A 19769-nucleotide genomic window follows, 5' to 3' on the forward strand; every position below is an offset into this window, starting at 1 on the left:
GGTTCTATTGTGCCTCTATCCTAATTTTGTACAGCGCTTCTACTCAAACTTTGATTGCTGTTCTGTTGTGGTTCTAGTTTTGCACTTTATTCAAACTTTCGGTTCTACTGAAGCTCTACAGTCATTCTATTGTGGTTCTACTTTAGCTCTTGGTCTGGTTCTGTTGTGCCTCTATTATAACACGATACTGTGGTTGTGCCTGAACTTCTGCTGCTCTTTTGTTCCGGTTCTAGTTAAACATTGCACTTTATTCAAACTTTATTCCAGTTCTACTGAAGCTTTTATATGGTTCTACTTTAACTCTTGGTCTGGTTCTATTGTGCCTCTATCCTAATTTTGTACTGCGCTTCTACTTAAACTTTGATTGCTGTTCTGTTGTGGTTCTAGTTTTGCACTTTATTCAAACTTTAGTCCGGTTCTACTGAAGCTCTACAGTCATTCTGTTGTGGTTCTACTTTAGCTCTTGGTCTGGTTCTGTTGTGCCTCTATTATAACACGATACTGTGGTTGTGCTTGAACTTCTACTGCTCTTTTGTTCCGGTTCTAGTTAAACATTGCACTTTATTCAAACTTTATTCCAGTTCTACTGAAGGCCTACAGTCTATTCTGGTTCTACTTTAACTCCTGTCTGGATTTACTCTTATTCTACTGTACTGTTCTGTGGCTCTATTCATGTTCTACCAAAACTCTGTCACGGTTCACAGGTTCTGTTTTAACTCGAGTGCTGTTCTATTCTGGTTCTAGTTAAACATTGCACTTTATTCAAACTTTATTCCAGTTCTACTGAAGCTTTTATATGGTTCTACTTTAACTCTTGGTCTGGTTCTATTGTGCCTCTATCCTAATTTTGTACTGCGCTTCTACTCAAACTTTGATTGCTGTTCTGTTGTGGTTCTAGTTTTGCACTTTATTCAAACTTTCGGTTCTACTGAAGCTCTACAGTCATTCTATTGTGGTTCTACTTTAGCTCTTGGTCTGGTTCTGTCGAGCCTCTATTATAACACGATACTGTGGTTGTGGTTGTGCTTGAACTTCTACTGCTCTTTTGTTCCGGTTCTAGTTAAACATTGCACTTTATTCAAACTTTATTCCAGTTCTACTGAAGCTTTTATATGGTTCTACTTTAACTCTTGGTCTGGTTCTATTGCACCTCTATTTTAACATTGTACTGTAGTTGTGGTTCCACTTGAACTTCCGTTCTACTGAAGCTCTACAGTCAGTCTATTCTGGTTCTACTTTAACTCCTCCGTTTCATTCTGGTTCTATTACACTGGTCTATATCTCTATTTATGTTCTACTTAAACTCTATCACGCTCTACAGGTTCTACTTTAACTCTTGTGCTGTTCTATTCTGGTTCTATTTGGCCTAATCTCTACTGCAGTTCTACTCAGACTCCCCTGTGGTTCTATTGTAGTTTTATGTGACCTCTCCTGGGCTTTCTGCTTCTATTTAAACTCTACTGTTCTGCTTTTATTGGAACTCAGACTCTACTTTGGTTCTGTGTCTTGTGGTTGTATCCTGGTTCTGTTTAGACTCTACTGTGGTTCTACTAAACACAGTAGAATAAACCCTGCTGTGGTTCTGCTGAAGTTCTACTGTATTATACATCTACTGTGGTTCTATTTTAACTCGGCTGCAGTGGTTCAGCTTTGGTTCTAGTTGACCTCTAATGTGTTTCTCTTTAAACTGTAGTGTGCTCTGTTCTGGTTCTGCTTTAACTCTGGAGGAGTTCTACTCAGACTCTACTGTCGCTGTGTTCTGTCTCTACTGAACTGTGTGTTCTGGTTAAACTGGTCCTGTTTGAGTTCTATTGAAACTCTGCTGTGATTCTATTTATTCTGTATTGGAAGTGTCGGGCCTCTTCACACGGAGCCTGCATGCTGGGAAGGAATCAGTCAGTCGGGGGGGGGGGGTTCAGTGTGTGTGTGTGTGTGTGTGTGTGTGTGTGTGTGTGTGTGTGTGTGTGTATGTGTGTGTTTTGGGTTTTGATGACATCAGCAGGAAACATCAGCGAGTCATCGGAGGACGAAGAGAAAAAAAAAATCTAGATTCTAAAAATAGAAAAGAGAAAAAGTAGGACAACCAGATCATCCTCAACACCTCCTCCTCCTCCTCCTCCTCCTCCTCCTCCTCCTCCATCATCACCACCTCCTCCTCCTCCTCCTCCACCTCCTCCTCCATCATCACCACCTCCTCCTTCTCATCCTCTTTGTCATCTTTTTTTATTTTTTCTATTTTCATCTTCCTCTCCTCAAACATCTCCTCTCTTGTTCCCTCGTCTCATCCTCTCTCTTGTTTCCTACTCTCCTCTACTTTTATATTTCCTCCTTTCCCCTCCTCTCTCCTTCCTCCACCCTTTTCCTTGTCTCCTCTACTCTCTTGTTTCCTCCTCTCCTCTCTTCTTTCTCTTTTAATTTCGCCTCCTCCTGTTTTCTGATCTGTTCTCTTGTTTCCTTCTTTTCTCTTGTCTCTTGTTTCCTTATGTCCTCTGTTGTTTCCTTGTCTCCTCTCCTCTCTCGTTCCCTTGTCCCCTCTAGTCTCCTCTTGTCCACTATTTTTTTCTCTCCTTCTTTCCTCTCCTCTCTTCTTCCTCCACTGATCTTGCCTCCACCTGTTTCTTCATCTCCTCTCTTGTTTCCTTGTCTCCTCTCCCCTCTTGTGCCCTTCTCTCCTCTAGTCTCCTCTTGTTTCCTCATCCCTTCTCTTGTTTCCTCCTCTCCTCTACTTTCATATTCTCCTTGTCTCCTCTACTGCCTTGTGCACTTCTCTCCTCTTGTCTACTCTCTTGTTTCCTCCCTTGTTTCCTCATCTCCTCTCTTGTATCCTCCTCTCCTCTTGCTCCCTATTGTTTCCTCTAGTCTCCCCTTGTTTTCTCATCTCCTCCTCTCTTGTTTCCTACTCTCCTCTACTTTCATATTTCCTCCTTTCCCCCTCCTCTGTCCTTCCTCCACCTTTTTCCTTGTCTCCTCTTTTGTTTCCTCTAGTCTCCTCTTGTTTACTGATATTCTCTCCTCTCCTCTCCTCTCCTCTCCTCTCTGACATATTATAACAATAATTGATCAGGATCAATCAGAGTGAACGAGTGTCCTCCATCGTCTCGTAGCGTCACCTCAGAGCTCACAGCTGCTGTAGTTTGAGTCTTTCGGAGCTGAATCTGTAGCTGAGTGTAAAATTAGAGGTATTTAGCAGTAAGTGTTGAGTTCCAGTGTTTGTGCACAGAAACGCCCACGAGTCAGAGCAGTGTACCCACAGATGCAGCAGGTCAGGCAAAAATAGAGGCGCAGTGTAAAAATAAAGAAGGAGTGGTACAACATGCAGGATGCCTCGCAGCTGCTGACACAGAAACTCTGAGTAACTGTGCTGCTGCTCGCTAACGTGGTACCTGCAGGCCCGCAGCTGATTCCAGATCAGGGTTAGTGGTCCAGTCTGCAGCCCGTCTGCTCCACCTAGCACCGACAATCCTCCCGTCAATTAAAAATTAATTTCCTGCTGACCTTTTTCCTCTGACGCTCATTTATAATTTCACAACTTTAATTAGCTGAACTGTTTCAGACAGACGGATTGGCCTCAAATCTGACCTGGAATCTTCCAGGTGTTTCAGTCGCAGACGTCCTGAGAGCTCTGAGAGCTCCTGCACATGGAACACACTCAAACATCCTTTATTATTACCTAAATTCATAATCTGTTCAGCTCAGTGAAACTGCAGCTGCAGTTTGTACAAGTTTGTTGTCAATGAGATTAAACATCAACATGTTTCTACATTATCAGACGCTGTTAAATATGGAATAAAAACAGTTTAATCTGTGATCGACACTGGAGCTGAGACAAATCAGAATGTTTGACTGATGCTTATTTTACATTTTAATATTAAATATACCTGACATCTGTGGATGTTAGTCATATCATTTATTTTAATGTGAAACATGGAAAAGACTTATTGTGAAGGAGCTGGAGAGCTTTTAATGTGAAGGAGCTGGAGGGCTTTTAATGTGAAGGAGCTGGAGGGCTTTTATTTTTAAGGAACCGCAGGGGTTTTTACTTTGAAGCAGCTGCAGGGCTTTTATTTCGAAGGAGTTGAGGTTTTTACCTTGAAGGGGTTGCAGTGCTCTTACAGTGAAGGAGCAGGACGGCTTTTACTTTGAAGGAACTGGAGGGCTTTTACTGTGAAGCAGCTGGAGAGCTTTTAATGTGAAGGAGCTGGAGGGCTTTTACTTTGAAGGAATTGGAGGGCTTTTACTTTGAATCAGCTGCAGGGCTTTTATTATGAAGGAGCTTGAGATTTTTTTTACCTTGAAGGGGTTGCAGTGCTGTTACTGTGAAGGAGCAGGAGGGCTTTTACTTTGAAGGAACTAGAGGGGGTTACTTTGAAGCAGCTGCAGGGCTTTTAATGTGAAGGAATTGGAGGGTATTTACTGAGACGCAGTTGGAGGACTTTTAATGTGAAGGAACTGGAGGACTTTTACTTTTAAGAAGCGGCAGAGTTTTTATTTTGAAGGGGCTGCAGGACTTTTAATGTAGAGGAGCTGTCCGAGAGGAGTGGAGAAAGTACAGAAGTTCTTGACAGCAGAAGAAGTCTCATAATCAGGTCATATAATAACTGTACTGTTATGGAAATCAGAGGCATCACTTTCTGTCACTGTGTGGTATAAAACCAGTTTGTCTCACTTGAACAAACTGGTGTAATGACCTCACTGAGCCATGGAACAAACTGGTGTCCTCGTGATTAAACCATCAGGAGTCTTTTTAACTGCAGATATTAAACTTCCTGTTTTTCATCCTCCATCATGTTCACTCCTCAGCTCCAAACTCTGAGTCTGTAAAGAAGCTGTTCACACCCAGAGGACGCTCTTCTTCTTCTTTAATGCGGTTTTCAGGGGCTCAAACGCCACGCCGCCTCCTCGCCTCGCAGTTCCCATGGCGACAGGTTGAGGAGATGATGCGGGCTGTCGTGGCTGTTTGAGGCTAACAGCTCCCTAACAGCTCGCACAGTAAAACACAAAGACAGCTGCTCCTCAATAAAACACGCTTCTTATTTCATATCAGACGTTTTGTCTCTGCTGCAGATCGAGACGCTGAGCTCCTGTTAGAAATCACTCGTGTGTCACAGCAGCGGCGGCGCCAGGTTTTAGGCGTGTGGGGGCGGATCAGAGCTGCTGCTGCTGCTGCAGGTTTAAAGTTTATTTTGTAGAAAGAAAGTTTTAGACTTTACACACTGAAGCTGAGATTTGATGAAACATGAGCAGAAGATGTCTTAAAATCTGTTAAACTGTGTCGTAGGACGATGATGAACTTCATAAACTGACAGCTTGTGTTTAAGTTCCAATAATGTCTGAAGTCTGAAGTCAGCCGACCTTCTGCTACATTTTCTTCCTCATAAACTTTTTAAATATTTCAAAATCTGCATTGTTCACAGTCGTCTGCACACATTATTCAGTGCGTCGAGGTGCAGGTGTGATGCAGGTGTGATGCAGGTGTGAGCATTAACCCTTTGCGTCTCTCTTTGTTCCACAGCGCCCCCTACAGTGCGCATCGTGCACTCAGGTCAGGCCTGTAACGTGGAGGAGGAGCGCTACAGTGAGCGAGTTTACACCATCAGAGAGGGAGAGACTCTGGAGCTTCAGTGTCTGGTGACGGGACACCCAAGACCACAGGTAACCACACGCTGGGAACACTGGGAACACACTGGGTAAACTGAACTGGGATGAGGAGCTGCAGCGGGAAACCACAGAGTAACAGATGTGTTTTCAGTCAGCTGGAGGACAAACAGCTGATTATAGAAACCACTAATATTTCAACTTTTATTCTGGAAATACTGGTTTCACTGGTTTATAGGTTTACTTCTTTTACTGGTAGCACTGGTTAGAACAGTTTGCACTCCTTATAATTGTCTGTATTAATACTGGTAACACTGGTTCGACTGGTTTAATATTTATACTGCTGATACTGGTGACACTATATATACTTGTTGGTATTAATACTGGTAACACTGGTCTGGGTGGTTTATATTTATTCTATTAACACTGGTTTGTGTTGTGTCCGACCAGTACGGCGGCTTTATCGAAATCGCTCCGTTTATTATTATTTCACGGAAAGAATAATATTTTTGTTGGACTTAAGATGCTCAAAAACTTAAAAAAAAGAAAAGAAAATTTAACATTAAAATAAATAAAAAAATTATATTAAAACTGATGAGAAAAATTTATATTTTATGGGTTTCATGCACAGGTGTGAAAGAAATGTCTCAATAGTTCCCCCTAGAAACTTTTAATAAAGCAGCGCCCACAGTATGTTTCACGCAGAGGTACAAAAACTGGGAGGCACATGTAACATGCTGAAAAGGTTTCTTGGAGCCATATCTTAAACCCAACAGGAAGTCAGACATTTTAGATTAATTTTCAGGGCTTTTTTTTGTCTGTTTCCAGGTGTCTTACTTGAACGAACTCCTCCGAGAGATTTTGCTAAAATGACTTCAAATTTGGGCAGTACAACTGAAACACCTTGGCGACCTCGGTTTTTGTTGAACGGTGTGGCCGTGACGAGATGTCAAATCTCCATGTTTCCCCACTGAACAGGAAGTAGTTTGTAACTCTGCTGCACTCAGTCAAATCTCCCCCAAACTTCACATGTTTAATAAGCGTCCTGGCGTGAAGACATCGACATGCCAAATCTGAGTTATAGTCAGAGCGCCACCCTCTGTCAGCAGGTAGTTACATGTTTTATACTTTGATGTTCTGCTCCTACCAAGTTGACCAGATTCACCTCAAATTGAAAAGACCTTGATGATGCTTTATTGTGAAGAGTTGGTGAACCATGTTGCTGTGGTGACATAGTGAATTTCAGTATTTCGATATGACAGAGGAAACTGTCTAATTTGATTTTACATCAACAAATATGCTGTGGAGTGTTCTACTTATGATATTCAGCAACATTATGATAATTACTGTGTGGTTTTTAGTGCCTCATAGTGGAAACAGGAAGTTGTACATAATTTGTAATATGTCATTTCCAGCACAATGCACTCCGAACAGGAATTGTCTGGATAGATTGCATTAGATTACAGAGACAGTGGAGGCAGTGTAGCGTAGTTCAAGCGAAATAAGAACACAGCACACGATGAAGAGATTTAAATGATGGACTTGAATGAGATGAAAATATACAATAATATGTAGTGAAATTAATAAAAAGAATTCTCTGTCCACATGTGGAGATAGATATAATGGCCACAGACCATTAGCATCTACAGCGCTGCCTGTGTTTAAAAGTACAATATTACGAACTCCTCCACTGTCGTCTTGTTTGTTGTGAGAAACATTTGACTCCGCCCTCCAGCGCCATCTATTGGCTGTATCTATGCAACGATAATGGCCGCATAGAAGTATGAGGACAGTGAGGTTCACAGTGTTTGAAATAGACGTATATATTTTCCTACTTAAAGGGAGTATGAATGAGCCTTTGGTCGTGTGTGCAGTGTGCGACTGGCAACCCTGTTGGTCAGAAGGTGTGAGGGCCTGTTAGTGTATATTGCTTTTCCTGGTAATGCAGATAAGACACTGGTTATACTGGAAAGACTGGTTATACTGGTTTAAAAGTGTGTTTATATATGTATATCTGACACAGCAGCTTAACAGCAGTGAAAAAACAGCAAAATCGAAGCAACTTGAAATAATCAGTCATTAAAAACAGTGTTGATGCTGTCATTTTGAACACCAGCTTTTTTTTTTTTTTTAAATATTCAATTTTATTTATTTTACTGCATCAAAACAGAAACATGTGATGTCATCAGTTTATTCAGCGTCTTTGATTAGAAGGATTATAAAATGAACAAAACTGAAAAACCCTTAACCAGCAAAAGAGCATAAAGTGTTCATTCAAACACACACACACACACACACACACACACACACTCACACTCACTGGTCCCTGTTGACTCTGCAGAGCACATACAGTCATAAAAAAGGCTCCCATCATCCCCGGCGGCGTGCTGTAAGTGCCAGAGCTCCTGCAGAGCTGAGCTGCTCCGACGCCTTTGTGTTTCATAAATGAGAGCAATCACACAGAGAAGAAGAAGAGGAAGAAGGAGGAGGAGGAGGAGAAGAAGGAGAAGAAGAAGGAGGAGGCGAAGAAACCCTGGAGAAGAGCCACTGCTGTCTGGGAACAAAGGCAGCGAGACATTTATTGTGAGTGATGAAGAAGAGAGAGCGGCAGACAGATGAAGAGGCTTAAACAGAAATCAATAAAAGAAGAAGTGATGGAAAGACAGAGAGAACTGCTGTGTGCACAACAGTGGAAGATGTTGGCTTTTAGTCGTCGGCTGTCCTCATTAATGCTTATTAAAATTTAATAAAAACAACTCGACAGAAACAAATAACGAGGAGCTCTGAGCGGGAAACCAGAGAGACGTTATTCCAGTCAGGAAACCTTCAGTGTGTTTCTATGAGAGCTGATTATGTGTGTGTGATTGCTGCTCCTGAAGTCTTCTCCTCATAACACCACACAACATTCCCTGCCTTCACTGTAAGTAAACAGGTTGGGCAGATATGTAAACAGGTTGCTTATCAGCTGTTTACAAGTCTGTGCATCAGACTGCAGACGAGAGAGTAAAGGCCTGAACTCACCAAACCAACATCAAATGAGCAGCGACTGTTGCGTTACTGGATTTCCTAAAATAACAGGGTTCACTCAGTGTTCATTTCATTGATGAAAATTTTTCGTCAACAACCATTTTTCTCTGATGAGCTAAAAATAGATCTTGATAATAAAAACGAAAGACGGAATCTATGCTACGTTTTCGCTGATGAGACGTGACGAAGATGTTCGTGGTGCACTATTCGACTTCGAAAACCAAGAAAAGCCGTGCTTAGAATTATCTTCAAATGCCACAAGAGCAACAGGCCGGTAAACTCCAGTAACAACACATTCTCACTCCTTTCATTTCATTTCATTTATTTGCACATAGGAAATAAGAAAACAGAACATAGAAGTAATATAGTCATACATAGCATGTGCAGGTGAGGTAGAAACCCATTACAGGCTTATGTTAAGAAACCTCACAGACAAACATAACAAAACTATGCAAAAATAATGAAAAAACGAAACATACACGATAACAAACAATAAACAAAAGTGGACAATTGATTATCATAAGAATAAAAATATAAAATAACATTTTACATCTTGAGGCAGGCAAAAACACATCACCCTATAGATGACGTTATTCAGTTATAGAATCTTTTGGTCATCAAAGCAGTTTTTAGTTTCGTCTTATATACTGACAAAGACATAGAGGCAGATAATAAGTAATGGTACATGTTCCATAATTGTACTCCCCTGTATCTTAATGAGTACTGTGCTCGAGATGTATTAAACTTAGCTAAATATAATAATCCGACCTCGTCAAATATCGATGTTTGGTCATGGACTTTCCACGTCCACATACGATGCCAAGATACCCTGGGTGTGTTGGTTGATGATGTCCTGGGACGCCGTGTAAACTTCAGCCTGTTACATGCATTGTCTGTTTTCAGAATACACTTCCGTTTTCACAGGAAATTTAAAACTATGAAGGATAAAAATAACTAAAATGTGACTAAAACTAATAGTAACACTGCACTGATTTGCTCAGTCCACCAAAAAGCTGCTGACTCGTGCCAGCAGTGTGGGACACACCGCATTAACTTTGGCGTCAGGTGCTCACCAACAGCCTGACAGTCATCCTGGTGCATCAGGGCTTTAAAACAGCTGAGAGACTGGATAAAAGGAGCGATGATCACAGGACGTTTTCACACCTAAAATCACAGGAAAGTGTTACATTTTTGTGAGTTTTCTCCAACTGACTCGTCATAAAGTGGTCGGACCAAGTGTCAGTGCAACATTTGGTCGTCGCTCTCCTCAGGTGTTACTGAATCTCATTTTGTTTAAGTGGCTTTGGATTTTTCCTGCTCTGATGACAGAACTTTCTGTAATTGGTCTGAAAGTCTGAATCATCCAAAGAAATGTTTCCACAAACGAAACGATGCGCACTGTGGTTCAGTTTGACCTACTCCGAGATCGCGTTTGGCTGTTTGGTACAGGGAGGTTTCACACCTGCTGTTTCGGTTCAGATCAAACTGAAAAGTCAGAAAGTTCAGACCAAATGAGGTGTGAAAGGTCCCGAAAACTGCAGGAACCTCATATTGACTTAATATCAGCTTTATACCATTTTCCCACCAGATTGAGTGCGTTTGTGGTCTTTAAAACTCGGCACAGACTATATTTGGTAAGTGATGAATGGGCTTGCTCTTGTATAGAGCCTGTCTAGTCCACACACCCATTTTTATCCATTCACACACTGATGGAGCAGCCATTGGGAGCAATTTGGGGTAGACTTCTCAATCTCTACCTTAGTCTGACAGGTCCTAAGTTGGACAGGGCGCATGACGAAAATGTGTGCTGATTGGCCGGGTCGGGTAGAGCTCGGGCAGTAGATTTTTTTTAAATAAATACATATCACGTATTAAAAAGTGAGCACTCATTAATTAGTTCATTTACTATTTATTTAAAATGTAAAAAAAATTAAAAACATATTTATAGTTTATATATCAATTGATTGATTGACGCCATCTCATGTTTCCTTTGCTGTAGCTGTAGCCACAGCAGCTCCCTCTCCTTCTCACCTGCAGCCGGGCTCCGTGCTGGGCTCTCTGTCCTTCCTCCCCAGCAGAGCAGGAGCTTCTCAGTATGGAAAATACAGTGTGGAGAGTCTGTGATCCACCAAGCTGGTCCATTTTATGAGATAATCTCAGATGGGCCGGGTTTGAGCCTCATCTCACACAAGTCAATTCAACCTGGTCTCACTCCAAAGTTGACGTATACCGGCGCTTGGGCGGTGACTTCCGACGTCAGACACAGATGAAAAAAAGCTGTCCTTTCACGTCGGCATGATATGCGCCTGGTAGCTGTTATTGTGTGACGGTGCCTGACGTTGTCAGAGGGATAGGGAAGCGGGACAACAATTTAAGTTAAGGTGTGAAAGTCTGAGTAGCGTGGATGGATCGATTAGTCCAACAAACACTGGCTTTCACCCGGGAGGCCAGTGGTCGCTTCTGTAAGATTGTAAAGCCAAGCCCTGTTCTTTTGTCTTTGTTGGCCAAACCTAACCATGTGCATTTGTTGTTGAAGGAAAAAAAACCCCGTAGTGCTTTTATTTTGAAAGAGACTGTATGTAAACTGTACATATCCTGTGAAAACAGAGGTGTATTTTGGACAGACAATGCATGTAACAGGCTGAAGTTGACATGGTGTCCCAGAACGTCAACAACCAACACACCCAGGGTACCTTGGACGTTGCATCTGGAAAGGAAAGTCCATGACCAAACATGGATATGTGACGAGGTCGGAGTGAGAATATGTTGGTCACTTCAGTTCATTTTGTAATTTTTACAGCCTGTTGAGAACTCTTATTTTGAGTACAGAATCTTGCCCAAGGATACTTGGGACTGGAGTGGCCATTGATTGAACCATTGATCTCCCAATTAGAGGACGGCTCACTCTACCTTCTGAGCCACAGCCACCCAAATCTGCCCAAATTTGGAGCAACATTCAGGCATTGCTTGGATGGAGATGGACGGTATTTTGTGGCAGCACGTTACTGTATCATGCCTGCAAAGGGGCTACAATTAGCGATCCTACCTGGGTGTTGAGTTTCCATCACTTCTGCCTGGAGCTAGAGATGATAGCTAGAGGCCTGTGACTACTGCAGAGTCATTTGTCCTGGGCCTGAATGGTGATCGTAACCGTTCATATTAAATTCAAAAGCCAAAAGTTAGCGAGTGTTAATATTGTTTTTTTCAGTGGGATAGCGTCTTTAGAGGTTAGTCTGATTTCTTCACAGCCTGTACAGACGAGAGGAACATTGACAAACCCTCAACTGTCTCCGCCTACATACATGATGTGAACATCAGTATCCATGGTCCCTTTGATCCAGATGTTTCCTGTTTATAATCTTTGACCCTCTGAGATTTATCTCATGACTCATCGTGGCGTCCTGAGCCTCATGGTGGGAACCCCTGATTTAAACATGCAGCCTGTTATCGTCTATTTGTTTCCAGCAGTGAAAGTGGAGCAGCTTCAGTAAACAGTGTGTACTTCACTGTGTTGATATAAAGTGGGACAAAATGAAACAGCCTGGATCTTTAAATCTAAATAGTTTACTCAGTGAAAGATTCAGGAGAACAGAAACGCTGTTAAAGCATCGTCGGGGGGTTCGCTGCACTTTACTGTGGAGGGTGTTTATTTCCCAGCTGTGATTTCACAATAAAAGCACATAAAGTGTTTGTGGTGCAGCTCATTAAAGAGAAGCTCTGCTGCAGACTGGAAACTGCTTCCTAATTAACTGTCAATTAAACACACACACACACACACACACACACACACACACACACACACACACACACACACACAGAGGAGGCCGTCTTTGTGTTTTTTTCAGACACTCCAGCCCTAATAATTACCTGTATGTTGTGTGACGGTGCAGCACAACACCTTCATCTCACCGCAGTTGGTTCGTCACGCTTGTGATGACATCATCTCTTCATGATATCATCAGTGATAATCAATAATCAGGTTAGATCAGCTGTGTCTGAGTGAACCTCGTTTTCTCATCTCTCCCTCTCGTATTTCTTCTTCTTTAGTCTCTCTGCTGTCAGTCTGTTGGGGCTATAAATAGATCAGCTGCTGGCACACAGTCTGAACACACACACACACACACACACACACACACTGTAAAACACACTTTGGTTTTTTCTGTCTCTCTGCGTCACTGCAGAGCTCAGCTTCCTCTGCATTTTCCTTCATCCTCTCCTCCTCTTCTTCTTCTTCATCTTCTTCCTCTTCAACACCTTTCAGCTCTCTGCTCAGGTTTCAGATTGTAATCAGACTTTTACTGAATTCCTGATTTGATCTGAGTCTAATTTTAGAATTCCAAAAGCATTGATTGATTGATTTTTGTCAGCAGGAAGTTCAGTCGGTTAGAATCAAATCTGTGGGTTTGTGTCCTCGTCCCAACTCGTCAAACACTGTCACTTTGACAGTGGACCTACGGCTGTAGATGCCGTCCTGTGTCAGTTTTGGATGTTCTGGGACGGCAAATCAATTTACACCCATTACATGCATTATGTCCTTTCAAAACAAACTTTCAGACAGTCTTTTTCAAAATAAACTCAGCATTCGTGAAACACTTTGTTTGTAGGTTGACTTCCTTAAATTTAGACAACCAAAGCATGTGGTTAAGTTCACAATAAAACATCATGGGTAGGCTTAAAATAACTGTGTTTGTTACCATTGTACAGTGTTGGGAAAGCTACTTGAGCTGAAGCTTCAGACCAAAGATTAGTGACGAGAAGAGTTGAAACAGGCAGCTACTTGCAATGCTCCGTTCTGCAACGTTCTAAAAACCTGCCGGTTCACACCAAGTCACCACGATGAGACGGTGTATCATCTCTCATCAACAACTCTCTGTACTTCCGTTCTGATTTGCAGCTTTTCCAGGGCTGGTACCTGCGGTTATTCCACAGGCTAGTTAATAACATGTCGGGCAGGAAATCCAAAGTGTGGGATCATTTTGAGAAGGTGAAGGACGAACCCAAGGTGATATGTAAACTCATCTTCATTGGTCGACTACAAACATGACGTATCATCTGAAACATGGAAGTAGCTACATGCCCATTAGCCCACAGCGTCATTAACAGGCGGCTCGCTCAGTGTGTGACGTGCACTTGTAGATAAAATATAGGCCTATATTAATGAAGGTTCATTAGTACGGTTTTGTATTTCTCTGTAATGTAGCACAGTGTTAACAATGTTACTGATACTATTCTTTCTCACACCTTCAACTCAAACCACCAAAATATATCATTTAATCATTACATTCATATCAGAAACATGCAGGAGACTAGTCCACTGATGGACCCTGATGAGGACTGTTGGTCAAATAGGAAAATTCTTAGTCATGGGGCAGCCCTAAGAGATAGTGAGATACTGGCTACAGTGATGAAACAAAACCAGCATCAGATGGACTGTGTTCATAACCAATACGCCACAATAATATAAATAACCAGCACCAATTCATCAGTCAGTGAGAATGTGTTTGTGTGGGCGGGGCATAAGCACATACAGCACACTGTGAGGATTGAAACAGACGGCTCGGTGGGGACGGAGCACCTGCTGCAGCAAGCCAACATGTCTGCGGTCATTTTGACTTGACCAGTGAACTTCACTACAAGCTGATTGGCTGTTGAAACAGGTGACGTGCTTTTAAACCAGCTGCTACAAAAAAATGGCTAAAGCAGTTTACTACTTGCAGAGATAGTCAAATCAGTGTTTTCTCAGTGATCAGAAAATCTGTCAGCCAAATAAAAAGGCAGCAAAAAATGTTCAGGTGGACTGTATATCATAAAATAATAGACTTAAATTAAAACTTTGTCCTTTATCTTTTTTAAAGACATTGTGACATTTGAACATGACCTCCTCGGCCTCTGTCAGTCGGCTCTCTGGCTCTGTCAGTAATGATAGTTTAAGACACTGTAAGTAAAGTTAAACTTAAATGTTCAGTTAAAAGACAGATGGAGTCAGTGTTTGAACATGTTGGTGAATCTTCCTCTGAATAAACTGACTGTATCGGTCTAAGACAGGAAACATCGTTCAGCTTCTGTACATAATAAATGTTTCTGTCATCCTACCTGAAGCAGTTAAACTCATTAACAGCAGGATGAGCTAATGTGTTGCAGCGTTGCGTTCACTGTCACAAGTTCTGCAGGTGTAAATGTGCTGTGAATGAGTGATGAGGCGTTCAGAGCTGTTTGTTATTTACTCTTAAATTCTGTCATTTTAAGATGTTTAGGCTCAGTGTTACACAGTTTAATATAAGAACACCAACATGTTTTGGACAGACAGACTTTTACAGAAAGAGCTCGCACGTTGAGGAACCTCCTTCAGTTAAACAGACGACAGTAACAATGAAGTTTATATTGTTCAGTTTGTGCTGCTGTTGAACTGATCTGAGCTGTTTCTACTGTCTGCTATAAACACTGCTGGAATGTAACTCAGTACATTTACTCAAATACTGTAAGTAGAAATTTGAGGTACTTGTACTTTACTTCAGTATATCTGTTTTCTACTACTTCATCTTCTACTTCACTCCATCTCCAAGGGAAATATGCTTTTTACCACACTATGTTTATTTTTCGCCTCTGCCTTGGCGACAGTTGTGGCAGGAGGCATTATGTTTTTGGGTTGTATGTCCGTCTGTACATACATGTGTACATATATCCATCCATCCCATCCTTGTGAACGCAATATGTCAAGAACTCCTCAAGAGAATTTCTTGTAATTTGGCACAAATGTCAACTTGGACTCAACAATGAACTAACTAGTTTTTGGTGGTCAAAGGTCAAGGTCACTGTGACCTTGTCTGTTATATTCTTGTGAATGCCCAACACATTCTCATAGACAAGGTCACAGTGACCTCGACCTTTGGTGGTCAAAGGTCAAGGTTACTGTGACCTTGTCTGTTATATTCTTGTAAATGCGCAACACATTCTCACTCCGACCTCGTCACATATCGACGTTTGGTTTCCACGTCCACATATGACGTCCATGGTACCCTGGGTGTGTTGGTTGTTGACGTTCTGGGATGCCGTGTCACTTCAGCCTGTTACATGTATTATCTTCTTTCAAGATACACTTATGTTTTCACAGGAAATATAACGTTTACATTCAGTCCGTTTAAATAAAAGCACTATGTTAGTACAACACTGCAAATTGATGTTATTTTTCCTTCAACAACAAACGCACATGGTTAGGTTTAGGAAAAAAGAACAGGGTTTGGCTTTACAATCTTACGGGACGTGATCACCACTCTCTTGGATGAAAGTCGGTGTTTGTTGTACCCATCCACCACCCCTCTCCTGCCCCAATCGGATTTTTGCCGCCTTAACTTTCATCCTTGTTCCAAAGTGTTTCCCCCTAATGCTGACAGACGCCTTTAAAATATAACATCAACCGGCTGCGTGTGATGCCAACGTGCAAGGATGCCTTTTTGTGTTGGTTTCTGACCCTGCAAGTCACTGCCCAAGTGCCTGATTTCAACGCCTTCGGGGTGAGACCGGGCTCGAATGCGATACCTCAAGAACGCCTTGAGTGAATTTGGCACAAAGGTTGACTTGGACTCGAAGATAAACTGATTAGATTCTGCTGGTCAGTGGTCAAAGGTCAAGGTTGCCACGACCTTACATCCATCTTGTTCTCATACAGTAAACACGATATTTCAAGAACACAGTGAGGGAATTTCTTCAAATTTGGCACAAATGTTTGCTTGGACTCAACGATGAACTGATTAGTATTTGGTAGTCAAGGGGCGCCTATTAGCTCACCTGGTAAAGCGGACACCTCCATGTAAAAAACCCATGTCCTGGCCACTGTGGGTTCGATTCCAACCTATGGCTCTTTGCTACATGTCGTCCCCCCTCTCCTTCCCCCTTTCACTCTGGATCTGTCTTGTCTAATAAAGGCAAAAACGAAAAAAAAAAATTCCCGTGAACACAATATCTCAAGAACAGCTTTAGGGAATTTCTTCTAATTTGGCACAAACGTTCACCGTTCACCAAACGAGGACTCAGTGATGAAGTGATTCGCTTTTGGTGGTTGAAGGTCACTGTTAACTCTAGATATATGTTTTTTGGCCATAACTCAAGAATTCATATGCGGATCATGACAAAACTGACAAACAAATGTCTAATAGGATAAATTAATGAATGGATAATATTTTATATCCAAAAGGTCAAAGGTCAGCTTCACTGTGACATCATAATGTTCTACATAAAACACTTTTCTGTCCATTACTCAACGTCATATCTCAGGAACAGAAGGGGAGACATTTGGTCAGATACTGAATTGGTGACTCAAATCTTGAAACGGTGCTGATTGTATAGATCTTCTGTGTGTGAAGCATCCATGTTTTCACAGACATTAATGTACGGTTACTGAAACTTGACTGGTGTGTGAAAGCACACGACCAGGGGGCAGTAATTCTAGTTCATCTTTAGGTACTTTACAGATTCAGATTATTAATGTATAATGCAGCAGTAAATAAAGTCATTAAAATGAGCTGCAACATGAAAGTGATGAACACATTAATGCATCAATGTTTGGCCTCCCAGTGAGCTTGTATCCTCACTTCCTGTCCATAACACACAAATTGCACAAGTTTTCTCTCATAAATATTATCTGTATCTGGTATCTATGTGGACGCTGCTTTGTGCTCATATAGATCACATTTGTAGTACGGTACAACAATGCATTATTTCTGAGATGACTGAGGTCATTTGGAGCAAACAAGCATATTCTATTTTTGTTTTTCCAATCAATAATACAGAGTGTTACACAGTATGGAGTCAGTGTATGGTTCAGTTGTCTCTCTGTTCAGCTTAAACTAAACTGGCCAGACTGCTGTGTATTTGTTAAAAGCTTGTGGCTCAAGTACTTGAAGTTTCCAAACTGTGCATACTAAAGGAATGTTGTCTCTGGAGAGTGATATTATGTCTGACCCCTCTCACACGTTATTTGAAGAATGTCAGCTTTTACCATCACATAGAGGATTCAGAGTCCCATAGGCTCGATTGAAGAGATCGAGGAACTCATTTGTTCCTCAGCCTGTTAAATCAGAGTTTGGCTTCTAAGTAGTCTGGGTCGAACACTGACTGTGATAGGTAATGAGTATGATGTTGCACTGCATCCACTTTTCTGTTTGGTGTGTGATTTTGTTGTTTAGTCAAATGTACTTTTGTATTCATGTGTATTTATGTGAAACAGTCGACGTCCTGGGACACAGGACAAATGTCAGATTTTTTTTCTGGCAATGAAGAGAAATTAAATCACATTAAATAGTTATATAATATATATTATTCTGCATAATGTATACTTTTGGTACTTTAAGTATATTCCATTCCATTTTCATCCGCTTATCCGGGGCCGGGTCGCGGGGGCAGCAGGCCAAGCAAAGCACCCCAGACGTCCCTCTATCCAGCAACACTTTCCAGCTCCTCCTGGAGGACCAGAAGGTGTTCCCAGGCCAGATGAGATATGTAATCCCTCCAGTGTGTTCTGGGTCTGCCCCGGGGCCTCCTACCAGTGGGACGTGCACGGAACACCTCTAATTGGAGGCACCCAGGAGGATCCTGATCAGATACTCCTCCGGGAATCGCCACCTTAACGTGGTGGAGGGGCTTGCATGTCCTGGAGCTATGTTGTCCAGGGCTAATCGCCCCTGTTAGGGTCTCCCAAGGCAAAGTGGTCCCAGGGGAGGGGCCAGTATAAGAGCAGTTCAAGAACGCCTTGATGAAATAAACTTTTCCCCTGGACCCCTGGAGCCAGAGCTGGGGGGAGCTTGCCAGCGAGTATCTGGTGGCCAGGTTGAGCCAAAAAAAAAAGCCCTTGTGCCGTCGCCCTGTGGGCCCATCACCCGCAGGGGCAGAAATCAGGGTTCGGTGCATTGTGTGCCGGGCGGCAGGAAGAGGCGGGGCCCTGGGTGTACTCATCCCTGGCATTGCGGACTTGAAGTATATTTTGATGTTAACCCTTTTGAACATTTATTTAAGTAACATGTTGAATGCAGGACTTTTTATTAATTTAGAACTCTTACTACAGTAAAAGATCTGAGTACTTCCTCCACCACTGAATATAAACAACATCACCCCCACGAATTTAGGCTGCAGCTAAGTTATTGTTTAGTCCATAAATTGACAGAAAATAGGTGTTAAGATGTCCAGTTTTATTCAGCCAACAGTCCAATACAGAAATATATGCAGCTCTGGCAAAGAAATGTATGAAATCATCTTATGAGAAGCTGTAAACATTTTCTAATTGATGAATTGGACCGATCGGAGCTGATCATGAAGGCAGGATATTGGACCGATGGTACCTGATAAGTCACTGACCCGTCCCATCAGCCGCAGCTCTGCAGTTACATTACATCCATCCATCACACTCTCAGTGTTGTCGTTAATGTTTCAGTGACGTTGTGTTAATTAGACTGCGTGTCGTCACACAGATCCAGGATCTGTGGAGTATTTTTAGCTCATTAATCGTCAGTTCGCTGGTTGGAGGCTGTTAACCGTCTGTCTGCTTCACTCCAGCTGGCAGCCGGGCGACCGACATGTGGGAGGACTGTACCATGGGATAGAGGGGGGAGGAGGCGGGGGAGGGGAGGTGATGGAGCAGGTGGGACTGAAAGAATCAGGGTGGAAAATATGCTGATGGATGCGAGAGTGTGTTTGTTTTCAGAAGTAGAGGAAAGTCATGAAGCCAAAAAGGAGACGCACATTTATATAAATCCAGAAAACAAAGGATGATGAAACAACGAGCTCGCTGGAAATTGGAGAAAGAAAGGAAAATTCTACCTCTACTGGAAATCACATTGTTTGTTTTTTATTGTTATGTGCACATCAGTTACAGTGACACAGTCTTTAGGCAGTGATTTGTTTTCAGGCTCCATCCAACAGTCATCATGCAAGTACACTGCTCAAAAAAATAAAGGGAACACTTAAACAACACAATGTAACTCCAAGTCAATCACACTTCTGTGAAATCAAACTGTCCACTTAAGAAGCAACACTGATTGACAATCAATTTCACATGCTGTTGTGCAAATGGAATAGACAACAGGTGGAAATTATAGGCAATTAGCAAGACACCCCCAATAAAGGAGTGGTTCTGCAGGTGGTGACCACAGACCACT

The 19769-nt window shown here is 42.1% G+C and overlaps 1 protein-coding gene across 1 annotated transcript in view; it reads left to right on the forward strand.

The window, feature by feature from the left end:
* mdga2a (MAM domain containing glycosylphosphatidylinositol anchor 2a) overlaps window positions 1-19769 on the forward strand; it is a 142099-nt gene that overhangs the window by 41612 nt on the left and 80718 nt on the right. Inside the window, exon 2 of the mRNA XM_050062290.1 lies at window positions 5513-5652. Within this exon, the coding sequence (XP_049918247.1) occupies window positions 5513-5652 (140 nt within the window). The remainder of the gene's footprint in view (window positions 1-5512; window positions 5653-19769) is intronic.

The sequence above is a fragment of the Epinephelus moara genome, chromosome 14, assembly GCF_006386435.1.
Source record: "Epinephelus moara isolate mb chromosome 14, YSFRI_EMoa_1.0, whole genome shotgun sequence".
NCBI classification, from domain to species: domain Eukaryota; kingdom Metazoa; phylum Chordata; class Actinopteri; order Perciformes; family Serranidae; genus Epinephelus; species Epinephelus moara.